General features: G+C 36.6%; 1 protein-coding gene and 1 pseudogene across 1 annotated transcript; both read left to right on the forward strand.

Annotated features, from left to right (window-relative positions):
* Positions 1-583: 583 nt before the first annotated feature.
* On the forward strand, positions 584-9,196 carry CD69 (CD69 molecule). The gene is made up of 5 exons (XM_004311446.4): positions 584-905; positions 4,643-4,765; positions 5,865-6,064; positions 6,415-6,518; positions 7,742-9,196. Exons 1-5 carry the CDS (start codon positions 842-844, stop codon positions 7,848-7,850), a joined length of 600 nt encoding a protein of 199 aa, XP_004311494.2. The 5' UTR covers positions 584-841; the 3' UTR covers positions 7,851-9,196.
* LOC117314401 (U1 spliceosomal RNA) lies at positions 7,286-7,465 on the forward strand (annotated as a pseudogene).
* Positions 9,197-15,995: the final 6,799 nt, after the last annotated feature.

Genomic DNA, 15,995 nt, shown 5'->3' on the forward strand with positions numbered 1-15,995 from the left:
TAAGATATTACTGAGGGGAAATAGGGCAGTCTAAATGACAGTAAAATATGACATGAAAATTAACAGGAGATAAATGAAACAGATCATTTAAGATAAACAATTTTAGAGCATAGAAAGGAAGTACCAGCCACAAGGTCTATTTCCTCCATTAAACCAGCTACTGACTAAATGATACTTTGAAAAACTAGTCCCCAGGGAAGAATCGAATGACACATTTCTGGAAGCCAGTTTATAGCTTGCTAAGTTAAACCCTTCCAGACTGGAGAAAGATCCATGAGAATAGAGGCGGTAACTTTCTTATTCAACAATAAATCCTCTAACCCCAGACAGTGTCAAGTTCATAGTAGATGTTCAATAAAACAATAGTTGTTAAGTATATGATTATATGAATGAATGGGATTCCAGGGATATATTCCTCCCCACATTATTTCCATCTCAAAGATAGGAATCCCTAACTTTTAATTCTTTGCTTAGATATTCTGTTTCCTAAATTATTTGTTTTCTACAAATTTAAGAAAGGATATCTCGGATTCTGGGAAAACCGCGCTTGTCTCTTCACGCTGCACCTACAATTGTGAGAAAGCACGTTTCAGACAGCAGGGAAAACCCGTAGCTCACCACAACACCGCATTGTAAACTGTTTGGGCCACTAGAGCATGAATTAAAGAGGACAGGAGTAGCTGAAAGATCCGGAGGTGAGAGGAAGTGGGTGGAGACAATGTAACTGAATATAAATGCTAAGATATCTCAGAGACTCAGAGACTGAACAAGAGCTCCAGCAAAGACTCACTGCAGACTGGCTTGACCTGCGATTAACCAAGGGATCGTGACGAGGATAAAGATGAATTCTGAAGATTGTTCTGCAACAGAGACCAGCTCCTTGCATCTGAAAAGAACACAACAAAGTAAGTCAGGTCTTACTCCTCATATACTGGTAGCATCTATCAATATATCTATATTTATATCTATCTACCTACCTATCTATCTATCTATGATATATAACGGTAGTTAGGGGGAAAATGAAGCTTGTCTTTTGAAGAACTTGGTTACATTCTATTTCAGTTGGAATAAAGGAGAAAATGGGGAAGAAGTAAATATTTCTTTTTCTATGAGAAGACAAATAGAAACTTGAGAGGAAATCACAAGGGTGAATTTCAGAAGCTCTCTAAAGGTTTGTTTCTTTGTTTTAGTTTATATCATCTCAATTTTTCATATTTAATTAGAAACCTCACTGCCCTAGCCCAGTGAACTGGCCATCATTTTCCCATATCCATCCTATAGGAAGCACTGACTCTCTTTATGGAAAACTCTGTTTTCCACATAAACAATTACATTCTTGATTGCCTTTACCTTGTACCATTTTGTGCTTTCTGGGTGGGCCTTCTCTGGTGTTCTCAAGACAGCATCCTCCAGTTGCTGGGAACAAAGGTTTCTAATTTTTGAGAGAATATCCATATAAACATCTGAACATTTACAGTGCCCAATGGTAACTTATTAGGAGAAAGTCATGAAAGAATTCTTGAAAATGAAATCTTCTATATTCTTTATGGAACTCTTTTCCTCCATTTCGCTCTTCTATTTCACCCTTCTAATCGTGGGCTTCAAATTCTACATGAATCAGATGTTTTTCTTCCTTTCTTTTATTTTTCATCAAAACATGATCATCTTTGCTATATGCTTTTTCTTCTTTTCTATTTGTCTATTCTGTCCTCAGACCTTTCATTTTCGATTACCAGGATTGTCCCATTGTTTTACAATAATTTGTTTCGGTGAGGCTTTCTTGATTGGTTTCATTTCTCTCTCTCTTCCTCTCTAATTAATGAGGTGCCCCAAGCACCAGCATGTAGGAACTAGAGTTTACTTGTAAGCAAACCTAACCAGTAATAAAGAATGTGTTATGAACAGCAGAGCTAAAAAAATCTAGAGGAAGGGATTGTTTTCTGAGTATGGGTCTACTAGAGTGGTTTGCTTTAGAAAAGCATTCATTACCTCTGATAAACCCATCTTTCACTTAAGAACACAAAATCAAGTGTGGATAACACGTACAAGCCACAAAAATTTTTTGGTAACCAGATAGCCATAACTTGATGGCTCAGCTGAGCTGCCCCAAAAGAAAAAATATATTTAAGAATAAAACCACTCAATAAACAGCATAGTTGAAAGAAGAAGGAGCTATTGTAGTAATTCTTAACTTTTCCTGAGATCATTCCAATTTTCTGTTGAATATTTAATTTATGAATGTTTAGTCTACGCTGCTATTTGTACTTGCTTCATTAGTATAAACAATTATTGAGCACCACCCTTGGTGATTCAATATGTACTAGTGGATTTGTTTTCAATTTCTCCATTAATGGACAGGGCTTGTAATCCGAGCAGAAGTATGCTCTTAGGGGAGTGTTTTCTTACCTAGGGGATAAGTCAAACTGTGAGTAACAATAGCCCTCACTAATGGATATAAAGTACAGTCTGAGAATCATCTCCATAGCTTACCCACTGGATAAGCCAATAGAGTGAGTCCAGTGGATAAGCCAATGGGCTCTGGCGTCCATGAGTTACTTGGATGTGTTGGCACTTGCTGAAGAGCCAGAGCTGTTCCTGCATTGAGTTTGAACCCCATGATCGAGTCTCACGTGGTAAGAAGTGAAACTAGACAGAGAGCTCTGAACTTGCTACCCTAGCTACGAAAGGCTGCTTCCGGTGACAGTTGTATGCTGGTGAAAAAAGGAAGGTTTGCTTTAAGAAGCTGAGAGAAATAGAACCAGATGGGAGTGAAGTAAAGCCTTCTCTTGCAAAACCTGAATGCAGATCTATACTGGGAGAAACAATCCTCAGAAGAAGCAACAGTTGATGCTGACATCCATTACATAGCAAAATTACTGTGAAAGAAAGCAGCATCTCTTTGCCTAGTTTAACCTTAAAGAAAGACTTTAAGGAAAAAAAATACACGAATTTCAAGTTGTGTCTGTATAGACATCCTTTTAATTATGAAAGCCACCCATACTGAAAAATAGGATATTTTTGCATATTGAGACTATCTTTCACGGTAAGTTTTAATATCATTCAAGTAGTTATTTTACATTTCAGTTTTTGAGAGCATAATAGGGATCTATATATTTCCTGTGAGGCCGAATTTTAAATATCCTGATAGCTCATCCTAGCAAAAATCAAATTCAAACTCTGAGTCACAAAATTCCCCTCTCTCCTTTCTCAATTATTTATTTCTAATCTAGAACAGATATCTTTCTAGCTTTGTTGTTGTTGGTGGTGGGTGTTTTTTGGTAACTAAGAATCATCATTCACATCATATTCATATTCTAAATCCTTCCACAAAAATATTTCTCATTGATGAAATAAAACTTTTACTTGGTTTTAACATTATAAAAAGGATAAATGAAAAAACCTATTTCCACCCAATATTTAGTCTATAGTACTGTTAAATTTCCTCTATTATTTTAACTTCTCTTGGAAAATTCAAACATCTTATTTTTCAGTCACCTGTTATTTTTAAATGAGGTAAAATTGACATACAATGTATGCACAGATCATACATATACAGTTTAATGAGTTATAACTACAACTCCAACCAACATTTGGCATTTTCCATCACCCCAGAAAGTTTCCCTGTGTTCCTTTCCAGTCAAATTAATTTTCCAACACATAAAAGCAATCACTTTTCTCATTTCTATCATCAAGTTTAGTTCAGCTATTCCTGAATGTCACATAAATGAATATATACAGTATATAATTGTGGCTGGATTTTTTTTGCTCAACATTTTTTTTTGCGATTCATCCATTTTGTTGCATGCATCAGTTGTTCCAATTTTTTAATTTCTGAGTAGAATTTCTTGTATGGGTATACCATAATTTGTTTATCCATTTTCCTGTTGATGGATACTTGGTTTATTTCTAGGATTTGGCTGTTAAGAATAAAGTTGCTCTGAACGTTCTTATATAAAACATTTTGAAGATGTATTTTCATTTCTCTTGAGAAAATAATAGGAGTAGAGTTTCTGGATCATAGGATAAGTGTATATTTAATTATGTAAGAAATAGTTTTCCAAAGTATTTTTTTCCATTCTACTCTCCCATTCAGTAAAATATGGAAATTTCAATGCTTCACATCTACCAAATTCACAAAAAAGTACCATCCATCTTTTTTTTTAATTTTTAGTCATTCCAGTTGTATATATTTTTATATCAATTCAACATTTTTTATTATATCACCCACATTTATACCCATTTATACCATCTCCCTTAAACAGTAACTACAGAGAATTTAAGGGATTGTACATAGGATGTTCTTTTTATATGTCTTCTAGGGTAATCAGATATTTACTAAATGTTCTTATTGTGATTAAAACAATACAATTATGATATATTTAGAATTTTCATAGCTACTGAGTACGTATTTGGGGGAGATATTTTATGATATCATGATTGTGACTGGATTGTTTTATTTCTAGCCAAAAATAAACTATCCAAATTCACTCAACACTTGAGGGAAATTAACTTATAAATTTCATATAAGAAGATAGGGAGACACATAGCTATTTTTTTATTTTAAATGCCTCAAGAGAAAATCAAATGTCTCTTTCTTACTTCTATAGCCTGCTTGAATTCATCATCTACTTTCTCTCTTCAGATAATGCCACCAGGCTTCATTTTGCGGCATATCATGAAGGGTCCATTCAAGTTCCCATCCCATGTGCTGTAGTGAACGTGGTCTTCATCACCACTCTAATCATAGCTCTCGTTGCTTTATCAGGTGGGTCTGCACTTCATGAATTCATCAAAAGTTCTGATTAATTTAGGACAATCTCATTTTTCATACATGGTCAATTTCCTAGGAAATGCTAAATATGATTCCACATTCCTTGAATAATTGAGGCAATACTTTTGTTTAGTTTTCTAGTGCTTTAGAAATATTAAAAGTTCTTATGATTTATACAATACTGTGGGAGAAAATTACATGTGAGCAGATGTTTAAATCTGAAATAAAAGGGACCGATTTAGAGTCTAAATATATAGACGTTTAACTGGAAAAATGTGGGCTGCACGTTCATTGTTGATGAAAAAAATAATACCTAAGCCATAGATTAATCAGGAATTGGTCAGTCTCTTATCTCAAAAGCCACAGAATATAGATATAGATATAGAATATATCTAGAAGCTCCCAGAGAGTCAGTTGTGTTACGGTATTCGAAACATACAGCTATACCAAGATACATTTGTGTCTTATACAAACATGAAATTTTACAGTTTTATGATACATCCCCAACCATAAATTTTTGTGTATTCTGAATTGCTCCTCTGCAAAGTATTCTCTCCTCTACCTTCCAGTATAGGTCTGTATATACTATGTCTTCAAATTCTTCCCCATCTGCATTCAGATACAAAACCTTACTTGGAAGTTTAATGTATTTTAGCCTTTCTAGTCCAAAGACTATTTTCAAGATTTTAAAATTTACCCTCCACTTTCTGACCAAAGTGACTCCCTCTTATTTCTTATACCTAGTACCATGATGATTAGGCACAATGAGAGATCAGATAAAGTGAGAAACTGCCTTCTTATTACTCTTTCCAAAATTCACCTTCCTTTTTTATAATTTTAAATGGAGTATATATAACGTATAAAAATTTTGAATCACCATGTTGTACACCCGAAACTAATATAACATCTCTCGTCAACTATACTTCAACAAAATTTTTTTTAAAAAAGAATTCATTAAAAAAAAAAAAGAATTCACCTTCTTTCCTCTCTTCGTTTATCACCCAGCACAGCACAGCATCCCCTGAACTAGTTCTGCACACTGTGGGTATTTGGTTTCTTGTGTTACTAAAACAAACACTTTTCTTGTTCACAGTGGGCCAGTACAACTGTCCAGGCCAATATATGTCCTCGGTGTCACCAAACACCCATGTTTCTTCTTGCTCAGATGATTGGATAGTATACCAGGGGAAATGCTATCTTATTTCCAAGAAAACAAGGAACTGGACCTTGGCCCAAAACTTTTGCTCCAAACACGGTGCCACTCTTGCTGTCATTGATTCTGAAGAGGACATGGTAAGATAGTATTCAAAAACAATTCTGTAAGATATTGCTATTCTATTTTATATAGCTACTCTGTGGTTTCCTTCTAAGGGAAGACATTGTATCTGTCTCTCACCCAGGAAAATTTAGTCACAGAAAGCCACATGATCAGTCTGAGGTCAAAATGAGAGTTCAATTTAGTCTTTAAATGTGATTTGTTTAGCCTCAAAGGCCAAAAATCCACATGAGCTGAACCTACGTAGAACTAGTAAATAATCAGCTTAGCTATCATGCCTACGAGTTGCAGATTTAAGAAACAAGACTTATTACATACTTACCAGGAGGGGTGGTTTAACATACAGTTCCTTTGTGCTTTCTTCAAGATCTTTTTAAAACAGCATGTGGGTAGAACTGAACACTGGATTGGGCTGAAAAATGAAGCTGACCAGATGTGGAAATGGTCAAATGGCAAAAAATTTAATAACTGGTGAGTTTCAAGATATCTCTTTATCCTCCCCAGGATGGCAGCTCAAGGGAACCACTTTCCTTTTTTCCTTTAGAAGTACTGTTCTACATGAAGATTGAGCTCTTTATAAGCAGAACTTTAACAATCTCTTTTGTATGTTATACTCCACGGACTTCTTTAAAGAAGGGCTTTAATATTATCATTTTTTTCTTTTTATCTGCTTGGAATTCATACAATAAATGCTTCTTAGTAACTTGATCTCAGCAAATTTGAGTGGAATAAAACTCAGAAATATTCCAGGTATAAATATGATGATGGGAAAAAAATCCAACATTTCCAATCTCATATTTATATTTTATTGACAAGCTAGTAATTCCTTTTTGCTTTGCCAGTTCTCCTCTCCACAGAGATAAAGAACAGTATTTTCAATACCTAATTAGAAGCTTCTATGGATCTGAGAGAAAACCTGCCCCAGAATTAAAGATGCTGACTTTATGGCCATTACCTGCACATTTTAAAGTTTGAAGGACATCGTATAAGTTTAGTGTTAATCTTTGTCATCTGAAAACTCAGACTTGAAACAATTTCTAGCTCCCTAAATAGTTTTATGAAAATTACAGATACAGAAAATTACTTTAAATCTCTAGAAAAGGAATCCTTGGTATGTTTCACACCCACAAATGGGCACCAGGGACTGTTACCCTCTAAAACTCTATGCGCTAGTACACATGACTGTTGAATGTTTATACTTTCTGGGAATGGTTTGTGAATTCAAAAATGAACGAGTTATACTTACCTGGCAGGGGAGATACCATGATCACGAAGGTGGTTTTCCCAGGGCGAGGCTTATCCATTGCACTCCGGATGTGCTGACCCCTGCGATTTCCCCAAATGTGGGAAACTCGACTGCATAATTTGTGGTAGTGGGGGACTGAAAAAAAAAAAAAAAAATGAACGAGTCACTCCTGTGGTGACACACCAAGCAAACAAATGGAGAAGCAAACAAATGGAGACGTCTACTCTTAATTTTGTATCTTCTCACCACATACTATTCTTTTGGGTCTTTGTCTCCTGTCTCTGCAGATTACTCTGTGATCATTTGATTGGCACACTGGCCTCATGCATTCCTACTAAGAAAAAAAAAAAAGCAGAAACCACCACCTCCACCACCACAAAGTTGATTCTCATGTAACTGAACGGAAATGATAAACTGACAATAATTCTGGTTTCTTTATTGTTGACAGGTTCAACCTTACAGGATCTGAGAACTGTGCATTTCTGAACAGCACAGAGGTCAGCAGCACAGAATGTGAAAAGAATTTACACTGGATATGTAGCAAACCCTCCAAATAAAGAGGAATCATATTTGCTTATATACTATTCTATCATGGAACTCAAGGAAATGTGTGTTGATGAATGGCGCTCTATGGTCAGAAGTTTCCCATAAAGACTTTGTGAAAAAAACTTTTTACTATTTTGGAAATTTTCTTCCAAACAAGACTGTGGAAAAAAGGGAGAAAAATTCCAGGAATATCTGCACTGTGGAATACTTCTGCCATGAGCTGAAAATGTTACAGGTTGACTAATTTTGTCCAAGAATGAGAAAAATGACTTCAAAGCTTTTGAATGCACTTTATATTTTTTTAATTCAGAAATAATAAGGTAACTAAGTTTAGAGTTATTATTTATTGTTGAATGACTGTGAACAACGTGTGCCCTTCATGCATTTGCACTGGATGAAGGAATTAAATAGTAGTATTAAAAGCTGAATGTAAACAGAGGAAATTTTAACTGGCAACAGAGGTATTTAGTCTAAATGCATTTTTCTTGAACTCAGAGGACATTTATCAATGGGCAAATGCTTATGAAATGAAGCTTTGTAATGTTTCTCTCTTTTTAAAGAAGTTTGTCAAGTTACTTTGTCATTTGCCCCCCAAAGAATGGGGTGATCATATATTTACGCCAGTCTTTTTTTTTCACTTCTTCAGCGTAGACTTGTCTTTTTCAATGGTACATAATTTATTGCCTTATACACAATGTTTTACAGAGATAAGGACAAAAACAAAGAATATGAGGAATATTTGTAAAACAGATAAAAGTGTTGGAAAATGTGCAATATGTGATGTGGCAAATCTCTATCAGGAAAAAGTCTGTATTGTTCAAATCTGGAATAATACTAGTCCTATCTGTTTATAACCTTGTGCCTTTCCTGATCTATTCTCCTTTCCTGATCTATTCTATCATGTGCAATACTTCATGAGAAGTATTTTCTAAGTGCAATAACGTGTGTTTATTTGTTTGTCTTTTGTATCCAGTACAATCATAACCTGCTTTTGTGTATGTTAAAATGAAAGTAGAATAAACAAAATGGTTTCTAAAAAGACATTTCTATTGTAAAACCTTAGATTTATAATATGGTTTGTACTTTGTAAGTTGTTTTCCTGTGTGTTTTCAAAGGGCTGTATCTACTTTTCTGTAAACAGCAAAAGTTCAGTAAATATTCTAATTGACTTTAGAGGAATTTATGTCATTTAAGAATTTTTGACTCTATCACTTTCTTTCTTTTATTGTTTATCACCCTGAAGAGGCACAGAGAAATTTGGAGGCGGCTAACGTCACTTTGCAAGGATTTATTTGTAAGCTCGTCCTCTCTCCAAAAGAGAGCATAATTTGTCCTCATCACTGATGTTCTGAAAGCATCTTATTCATTTCTGAAATGCTATACTCGTAGTTATTTACATAAAATAATTCATTCAATAGAAATAAGGCACTCCATAATCTTCATGAGATTTTTCAATAAGGAAAAATACTACTACCTTCAAAATTGTTTCATGAATGTATTTCACAGTATTCTCCTTCTCTGAAAGTTGGAAATGTATGCTATATGTAGTATCTTTAAACTGTTGTCACTACTATGGCATATTGAAAAGAAATCTGGATTCCAGACACTGCTTAGCGATAAATAATATAGAGTTTCTTAATCTCAGTGTCCTTCAGTTCCTACAGGCTCCAAACTCTGATATCCTATCATTAATAACAACAATCTACTCCTGGGTCATGTTAGAAAGCAACGTCTTGGATCCACGCACTATGAAATGTGTAAGGGAAAGTGTAGATGTTGAGAGCTGGAGTGAAAGAGAAATACTGTCCAAGTTTCATTTCTGCCTCTCTCTAGTTGACCGGCTGTTTTAGTTAGAATTAGGTAGAAATTTTGTTAAAATTAGCTAGAAGTTAAGCTAGTTAATACATGAAAATGGACGTAGAAGAGCACCTGGCTCACAGTGAACCCCAAAGATGTATTAAACTTTAGTGGTGATCATTATAAATGGGAACACCATGCCCTCAAAGTAAGTTTAGCAAAAAGCAGCATTTCTACATGATGTGTCTATTTCTACATAGCATTTTTTGAGGGTTTTTTTTAAAAAAAATTTATTCAGTGAATGATTATTAAGCAACACTGTGGTGGACAGTAAAGTTAAAACACTAAGCAAATTTGGCATGAAAACTAGTCTTGGGGAATTTATGGTCTATTTGTAAAACAAACAGTAAGTAAAGTGTTATATTATGGTGGTGATGGAGTCTTATAGCAGGGAATATGTAGGATGCTGTGGAAATATATAACAGATATCCTACTTTATTTGGTCCTGTATTCAAACTTTTAACTATCACTTTTCTGTGTCTTATTTGGTTTTTCCAACATAATTTCAATTTCTTCCTCTGGAAAGGGGAGTAATAGTTTACCTGCTTATCTCAGATGATTATAGGGATTCAATAAGTTTAAAAGTATTTTTTAAAGGTTAAAAGCTGGGTTTCCCTGGTGGCGCAGTGGTTGGGAGTCCGCCTACTGATGCAGGGGACACAGGTTCATGCCCCGGTCTGGGAAGATCCCACATGCCGCAGAGTGGCTGGGCTCTTGAGCCATGGCCGCTGAGCCTGCGCGTCTGGAGCCTGTGCTCCACAACAGGAGAGGCCACAACAGTGAGAGGCCCGCGTACCGCAAAAAAAAAAAAAAAAAGTTGGCAAAAATTGACATCTTTATTAAGTCTTTTACTCCATGCCATGATTTAATTCTCCATTAAATTCTTTAATTTTAGTCTTCTTTAATTTCTATCTTTAATTTCTTTCTATACGTTATAGATTTTTGTATAGAACTCCTATATGTCTCTTTAAATTTATTCCTAGGTATATTACATGTGTATATATACATGTATATATTACGTGTGTATATTACCATTGCAAATGGTATCTGGTAGGTGAAGGGGGGCAGGATTTGTCACCTCAAAATATGTCTCTTTGGCTTAAGGATCATGTTACGCCGATTATTTTAAAAAAAATTAAAAAACAGCATTCACAGGTGAAGCTCTGAAAACTGAATAGAAGTTACCCTTTTGTAAGCGACATTTACATTTATAAGAGAAATCTCCATTTGTAAGGGTGTCTCCCTTTCTGTACAGGAAGAGAAGGGACTCTAGAAAATCTTAGTGGAGAAGGCAACAACTTAAATCTGTGTAACAACCTTACCCTTGTTTACTGTGCTTTTCCTGGTGGCCTCCATACCTGGCCGCCCTCTCCCTCCCCAACATCTTCTTTTGTCTTTACCTGGAAATATTATTTAAGGTTATGGTTTGGATCGTTTTCAGGAGTTACTTGGTTTTCCTGGTTCTCTCCCACATACGCAGGAGGTATGCATGTTATTAAACGTCTGCTTGCTTTTCTCCCATTAATCTGCCTTTTATTACAGGAGGTGTCTCAACCAAGAACCTAGAAGGGTAGAGGGAAAATTATTTTCCCTCCCCCACGTAGACAAGATAGTCGCCCCAAAAGATTCACGACTTGGAAAGTGTAAATATGTAACATTACATGGAAAGAAATTCAGATGGAATTAATGTTGCCGACTTTCAGATAGATTCTCCTGAATTGGCCAGGTAGTCCCAAACTAATTACAAACATACCTCGGAGTTTTACTGTGCTTTGCTCTATGGCATTTTTCACAAATTGAGGGTTTGTGGCAACCCTGCATCAAACAAACCTATCGGTGCCATTTTTCCAACAGCATTTTCTTGCTTCACATCTTTGTTATCACCCTTTGGTAATTCTCGAAATATTTCGTTATATTATGGTGACCTGGGATCGGTGATCTCTGGTGCTACTACTGCAAAAAGATTATGACTCATTGATGGCTCAGATGGTTCCCGGTGGATTTAAGATTCTTGCCTTGTCGTGAAAGAATTCGGAGACAAAGCGGGGAGGTTAAGAAAGTAAAGTGATTATTTACTTATGCAAGAATACGTTCTCAGAGGGAGAGAGCAGACAGGTGAGGAACTGCTACCCTGGGTTTCTTTGGCAAGCCAGTTATGAGAGGCTTACACATGAAGGAGCGGAATATTCAGTGGGGAGGGAGGAGTTTGGGGGTCGTATTCCCTGATTTTCATCCCAGCTCCTTCTTCCTGAGGGAAGGAGGGATTTTTGTCCTTATTTAGCTTAGACCAGAAGTGTCATGGCGTCAGTGCATGATAGATACTTCTCATCTGCAAGGCTAATTCTACTGCAATGAGAATAAAATGAGCAACACGTTACATTCGGATGCAGGAGATTCCAACTTTCGTCACCTTTCTTTGTCTGCTTCCAGGATACTTACCACCCAAAATGTCTGGCTTCCTTTCAGTCCGGAGGTCGTTGCTTTTCTTTGTCTACCCATGGACCCCCGCTGTTTACAAGACGCGTGATTTCCTGCCCCCTGCCCCCATTTCTCTGCTCACATCTAGCTATCTGCCTGCTGCAACAAGATGATGGCTAGCATTTTTTAGCAAGAAAGTATTTTTAAATTTAGGTATGTTTGTTGATTTCTTAGACATAATTGCTATTGCTCACGTAATAGACTACAGTATAGTCCAAACGTACCTTTTATATGCACTAGGAAACAAAAAAATCTGTGTGACTCACTTTATTGTGATATTCCCTTTATTGTGGTGGTCTGGAACCAAACTGAGGCAGGAGGTAGATGGACCCCAGGCTGAACAGCCGGAGTCCGTCCCCTGTCGACAGATACTCCAAAATAGCAGGAGAGAGGAGAAGCTGAGTCCTCCCAGATGAGAGATAAAAGACCACATATTCCTCATTCTCGAAGTCAAGGAGACCTTCCTGACTACACATGCGCAGAAAGGCCCCTTGAAGATCAAAAAGGGAGGGGGCGCCACCTCCTAATAAGTGATGCCAGCTACCCATAGGCCTCTTCACTAGAATCCATCTTGGCTAAGAGATGTGTGCACACATATGGGAGGACCCTGAGATAAACCAAATACGGGCCCAGAACCAGGTGAAGCAAGACGATTGGCCAAAGGAAACCCAAGAAGAAATGCCCCATAAAAGTGATTCAAACCACCACGACGGTGCGAATCTCTGAGGCCACCCATGTGTCTATCCTCCTAATAAACACTTTACTTGTTTCACTACTTTGCATCTCTATGTGGAAATTCATTTCTACACAGCAGACAGTACAGGGCCTTGGCATTGGCCACTGGTCCCTGGTGATCTTGTGGCTAGGGTTCAGCACTCTCACTGCCGAGGACTGACGTCAATCTCTGGCTGGGAACAGAAACCCTGCTTCAAGCCGCTGCAGGCCGAGGCAACCGGGATAAGAACCTACAATATCTCTGAGGTTTGCCTATATATGAGCCTTTAAAAGCAGAGAGATTTCTCTAGCTGGAGTTACCGAAAAAGAGGTCAAAGAAATTAGAAGCATTTTTGCTGACTTGAAGACGGAGCAGGCAGCAGCATAAAGAAGGTTGTTGGCCTTAAGAAGATGAGAGAGGCTGACAGTCAGCAAGTAAGTGAGGACTCAAACACTTCAGCCAAAGACAATGGCATTTCCAACGACCTGCACAAACTTAGAAGTGATTCTTTCCGAGGTCCTCCACAGGGAAAGGAGGCCCTGCTGAAACCTTGATTTTGCCCTCATAGACCCTAAGCAAAGAACTAACCGAGTCACACTGAGCCTGAACTTCTGAGCTACAGAAACAGCCAGAAAAGAAATACGTGTTGTTTTAAGATGACGGATTTGTAGTAATTTGTTAAAGCACCAACAGAAAACGAATACAAAGTATTTTTAAATTTTCATTTTCAGCTAGTTTCTGCTGAAGAAAAGTACAATTGATTTTTTATATTGATTTTGCATCCAGGGATCTTCTCAAGTCACTTATTAATTCTAATAATTTATCAGTAGATTCCCTTGGGTCTTCTATAAGCAGAATTGTGTCTATGGCTGATGTGTGCTATGATTTTTCCTTTCAAATCTTTATAACTTTGTATTTGCTAAGGCCACCAGTAATGATGTTAAATAGACGTGATGATCATGAACATTTTGTCTGGTTCTCGATCTCAGAGGGAAAGTTTTCAACATTTAACCTTTAACATGATGTTTACTATAGTTTTCTTTGCTTGTTTTGTTCTTTTTTCTTTTGGTGGTGGTGGGGATACATATTATCATATTAAGAAAAATCTCTTCTATTTCTTCTGAGATCTTAATTTTAATTGTTATAGTCTTTAGTTCTAGAATTTCCACTTTCATCTTTTTTTAATAATTTCCAAGTTTCAGCCTAAATTCTAATAGATGTATTTTGTTTCCTTGAGCTCATTTTAAATAACTTATTATTTCAAAATATTTATATTTACTTTTAAAATATGAAATATCTATATTTTAGAAATTATATATATGTAAATCTAATTTTCTTTAAATTATATTTGAACATTCTTATGTCAAAGTCTGTGTCTCACTTTGCAATTTCTGGAGCCCTTGAAGGTCTTTAACAGCTGTCTATTATGTCTATTATTTCTATTTGTTATTTTTCATGTTGCCTTATTTACTTAAATACCCATTTTTTTTGTCATTGTTGTTGAGGGCTAGATTTTGTCTGTGAAGCATGGTATTAACTGTCTGAGAACTGAAATAAGGTTATATTATTTGACCAAGTTGGACTGAATATTCCTCTCACTGTAACTAAATCTTAGGTTTCTTCCTGACTACAGGCTCCTGACCTCTCTTTTCTTAGAGCACTTACTTGAAAAAACTTGTAATTGAAAATTCTTTCCCTGTCCCTTTGAGATGTAAATCTTCTTCCAGCCTTTTGCCGGTTTGACAGCCCAGAAATGTTTTTCTGAAGGACCTGTGAGCCATCCCTTGGAAATGTGATCACCAAGGAGAGAGCACCCCTACCTCCCAGTCTCTGCAGGAGGGTAGGGACCTAAACTAGGAGCAAAATACCAATGAACATATGAGCACCAATTAGTAAATACAAATGGTCTAAGCACATTGACCAGCTCCCCTAACATCCTCCAGCACCTTCTGACCCCAGCACTTGAAAATCTTCTTGCCGTTTGTTTCAGCAGAATTGACCTCGATTTCTTCACTTATTGCAATAGTCTTGAATAAAGTCTTCCTCTCCTGTTCAACTCAGTATAATTTTTCTTTGACATCTTGCAGAAGTTAAATTTGCTTCCAGCAAATCATCACAGTCACTAACAATCTGGGATCACTTCCTTTAACTCTTTAGAGACTGAAGGAATTTGAAGTTCAGCTCTTCCTCCTTCAAAGACCAGTCTACTCTCAAATCAACCTTACTCCTAGGGTGGTGTTTTTCAACCTGGGAGGATTTTGTCCCTCAAAGGATATTTAGCAACGTCTAGAGATATTTTTGGTTCTTCAACATGGTATGGAGTAAAGGTGGAGGGAAGTTGCTACTGGCATCTAGAAGGTAGAAGTAAGAGATGAAGTGATGCTTCCAAACATCATACAACACACACGACACCCCCCAACAGGAAAGAATAATCTGACTCAAATTGTCAATAGTTCCAAGGTTGGAAAATCTTGTCCTTGGGTATAGATTTTGGTGAACCAACTCGGTGAGATATACTGATTTTTCAGTCCCTTACCCCTGCTTGAAGACCAGAGTTACCCTCGCTTCTAAGACACCAAAGCCCTGTTCGGGAACTCAGCTTCTTTTTCTGTCTTTGAAAATCTTCTATAGGAAAAGCAGCTCTTCTTTTCAGGTTTCAACTTTCTCTTGGACTTGCATTATGTTATTCTTCACTACTTTCTATCTCACTGATACCTTTAATATGGTTTAAAATATTTTACCTACTTTACAGGTTGCTCTCAGTGGGGACAGGGTTGGTATCACCTAGTGAATGATTATCCATGCTTTTTAGGAATAGCCAAATAAGACTACGTGAGGTCTCCTGCTGCCTTTAAGAAATCTCTTCTGAATAATTCCCAAAGTTCTTGGGGAGTGCTTAAAATCTTGTTGCTTAATATCTCTCACCCTTAACTGTTGTTCCAGGCTTTCCATTAGTTACATTTTGCTGAATTATACCTGATTCCATGTGGTGCAGTCTTCAGCTCACACTACTTTGATAAGTTTGAGGACATTTGCTTCCTGTCTTATACAAAGCACCAAAAATATAAAAGTAACAAAAGTTTGCATTGAATGATGATATTGTTCC

Source organism: Tursiops truncatus, chromosome 11 (assembly GCF_011762595.2).
Source record: "Tursiops truncatus isolate mTurTru1 chromosome 11, mTurTru1.mat.Y, whole genome shotgun sequence".
In the NCBI taxonomy this organism is placed as follows: Eukaryota; Metazoa; Chordata; class Mammalia; order Artiodactyla; family Delphinidae; genus Tursiops; species Tursiops truncatus.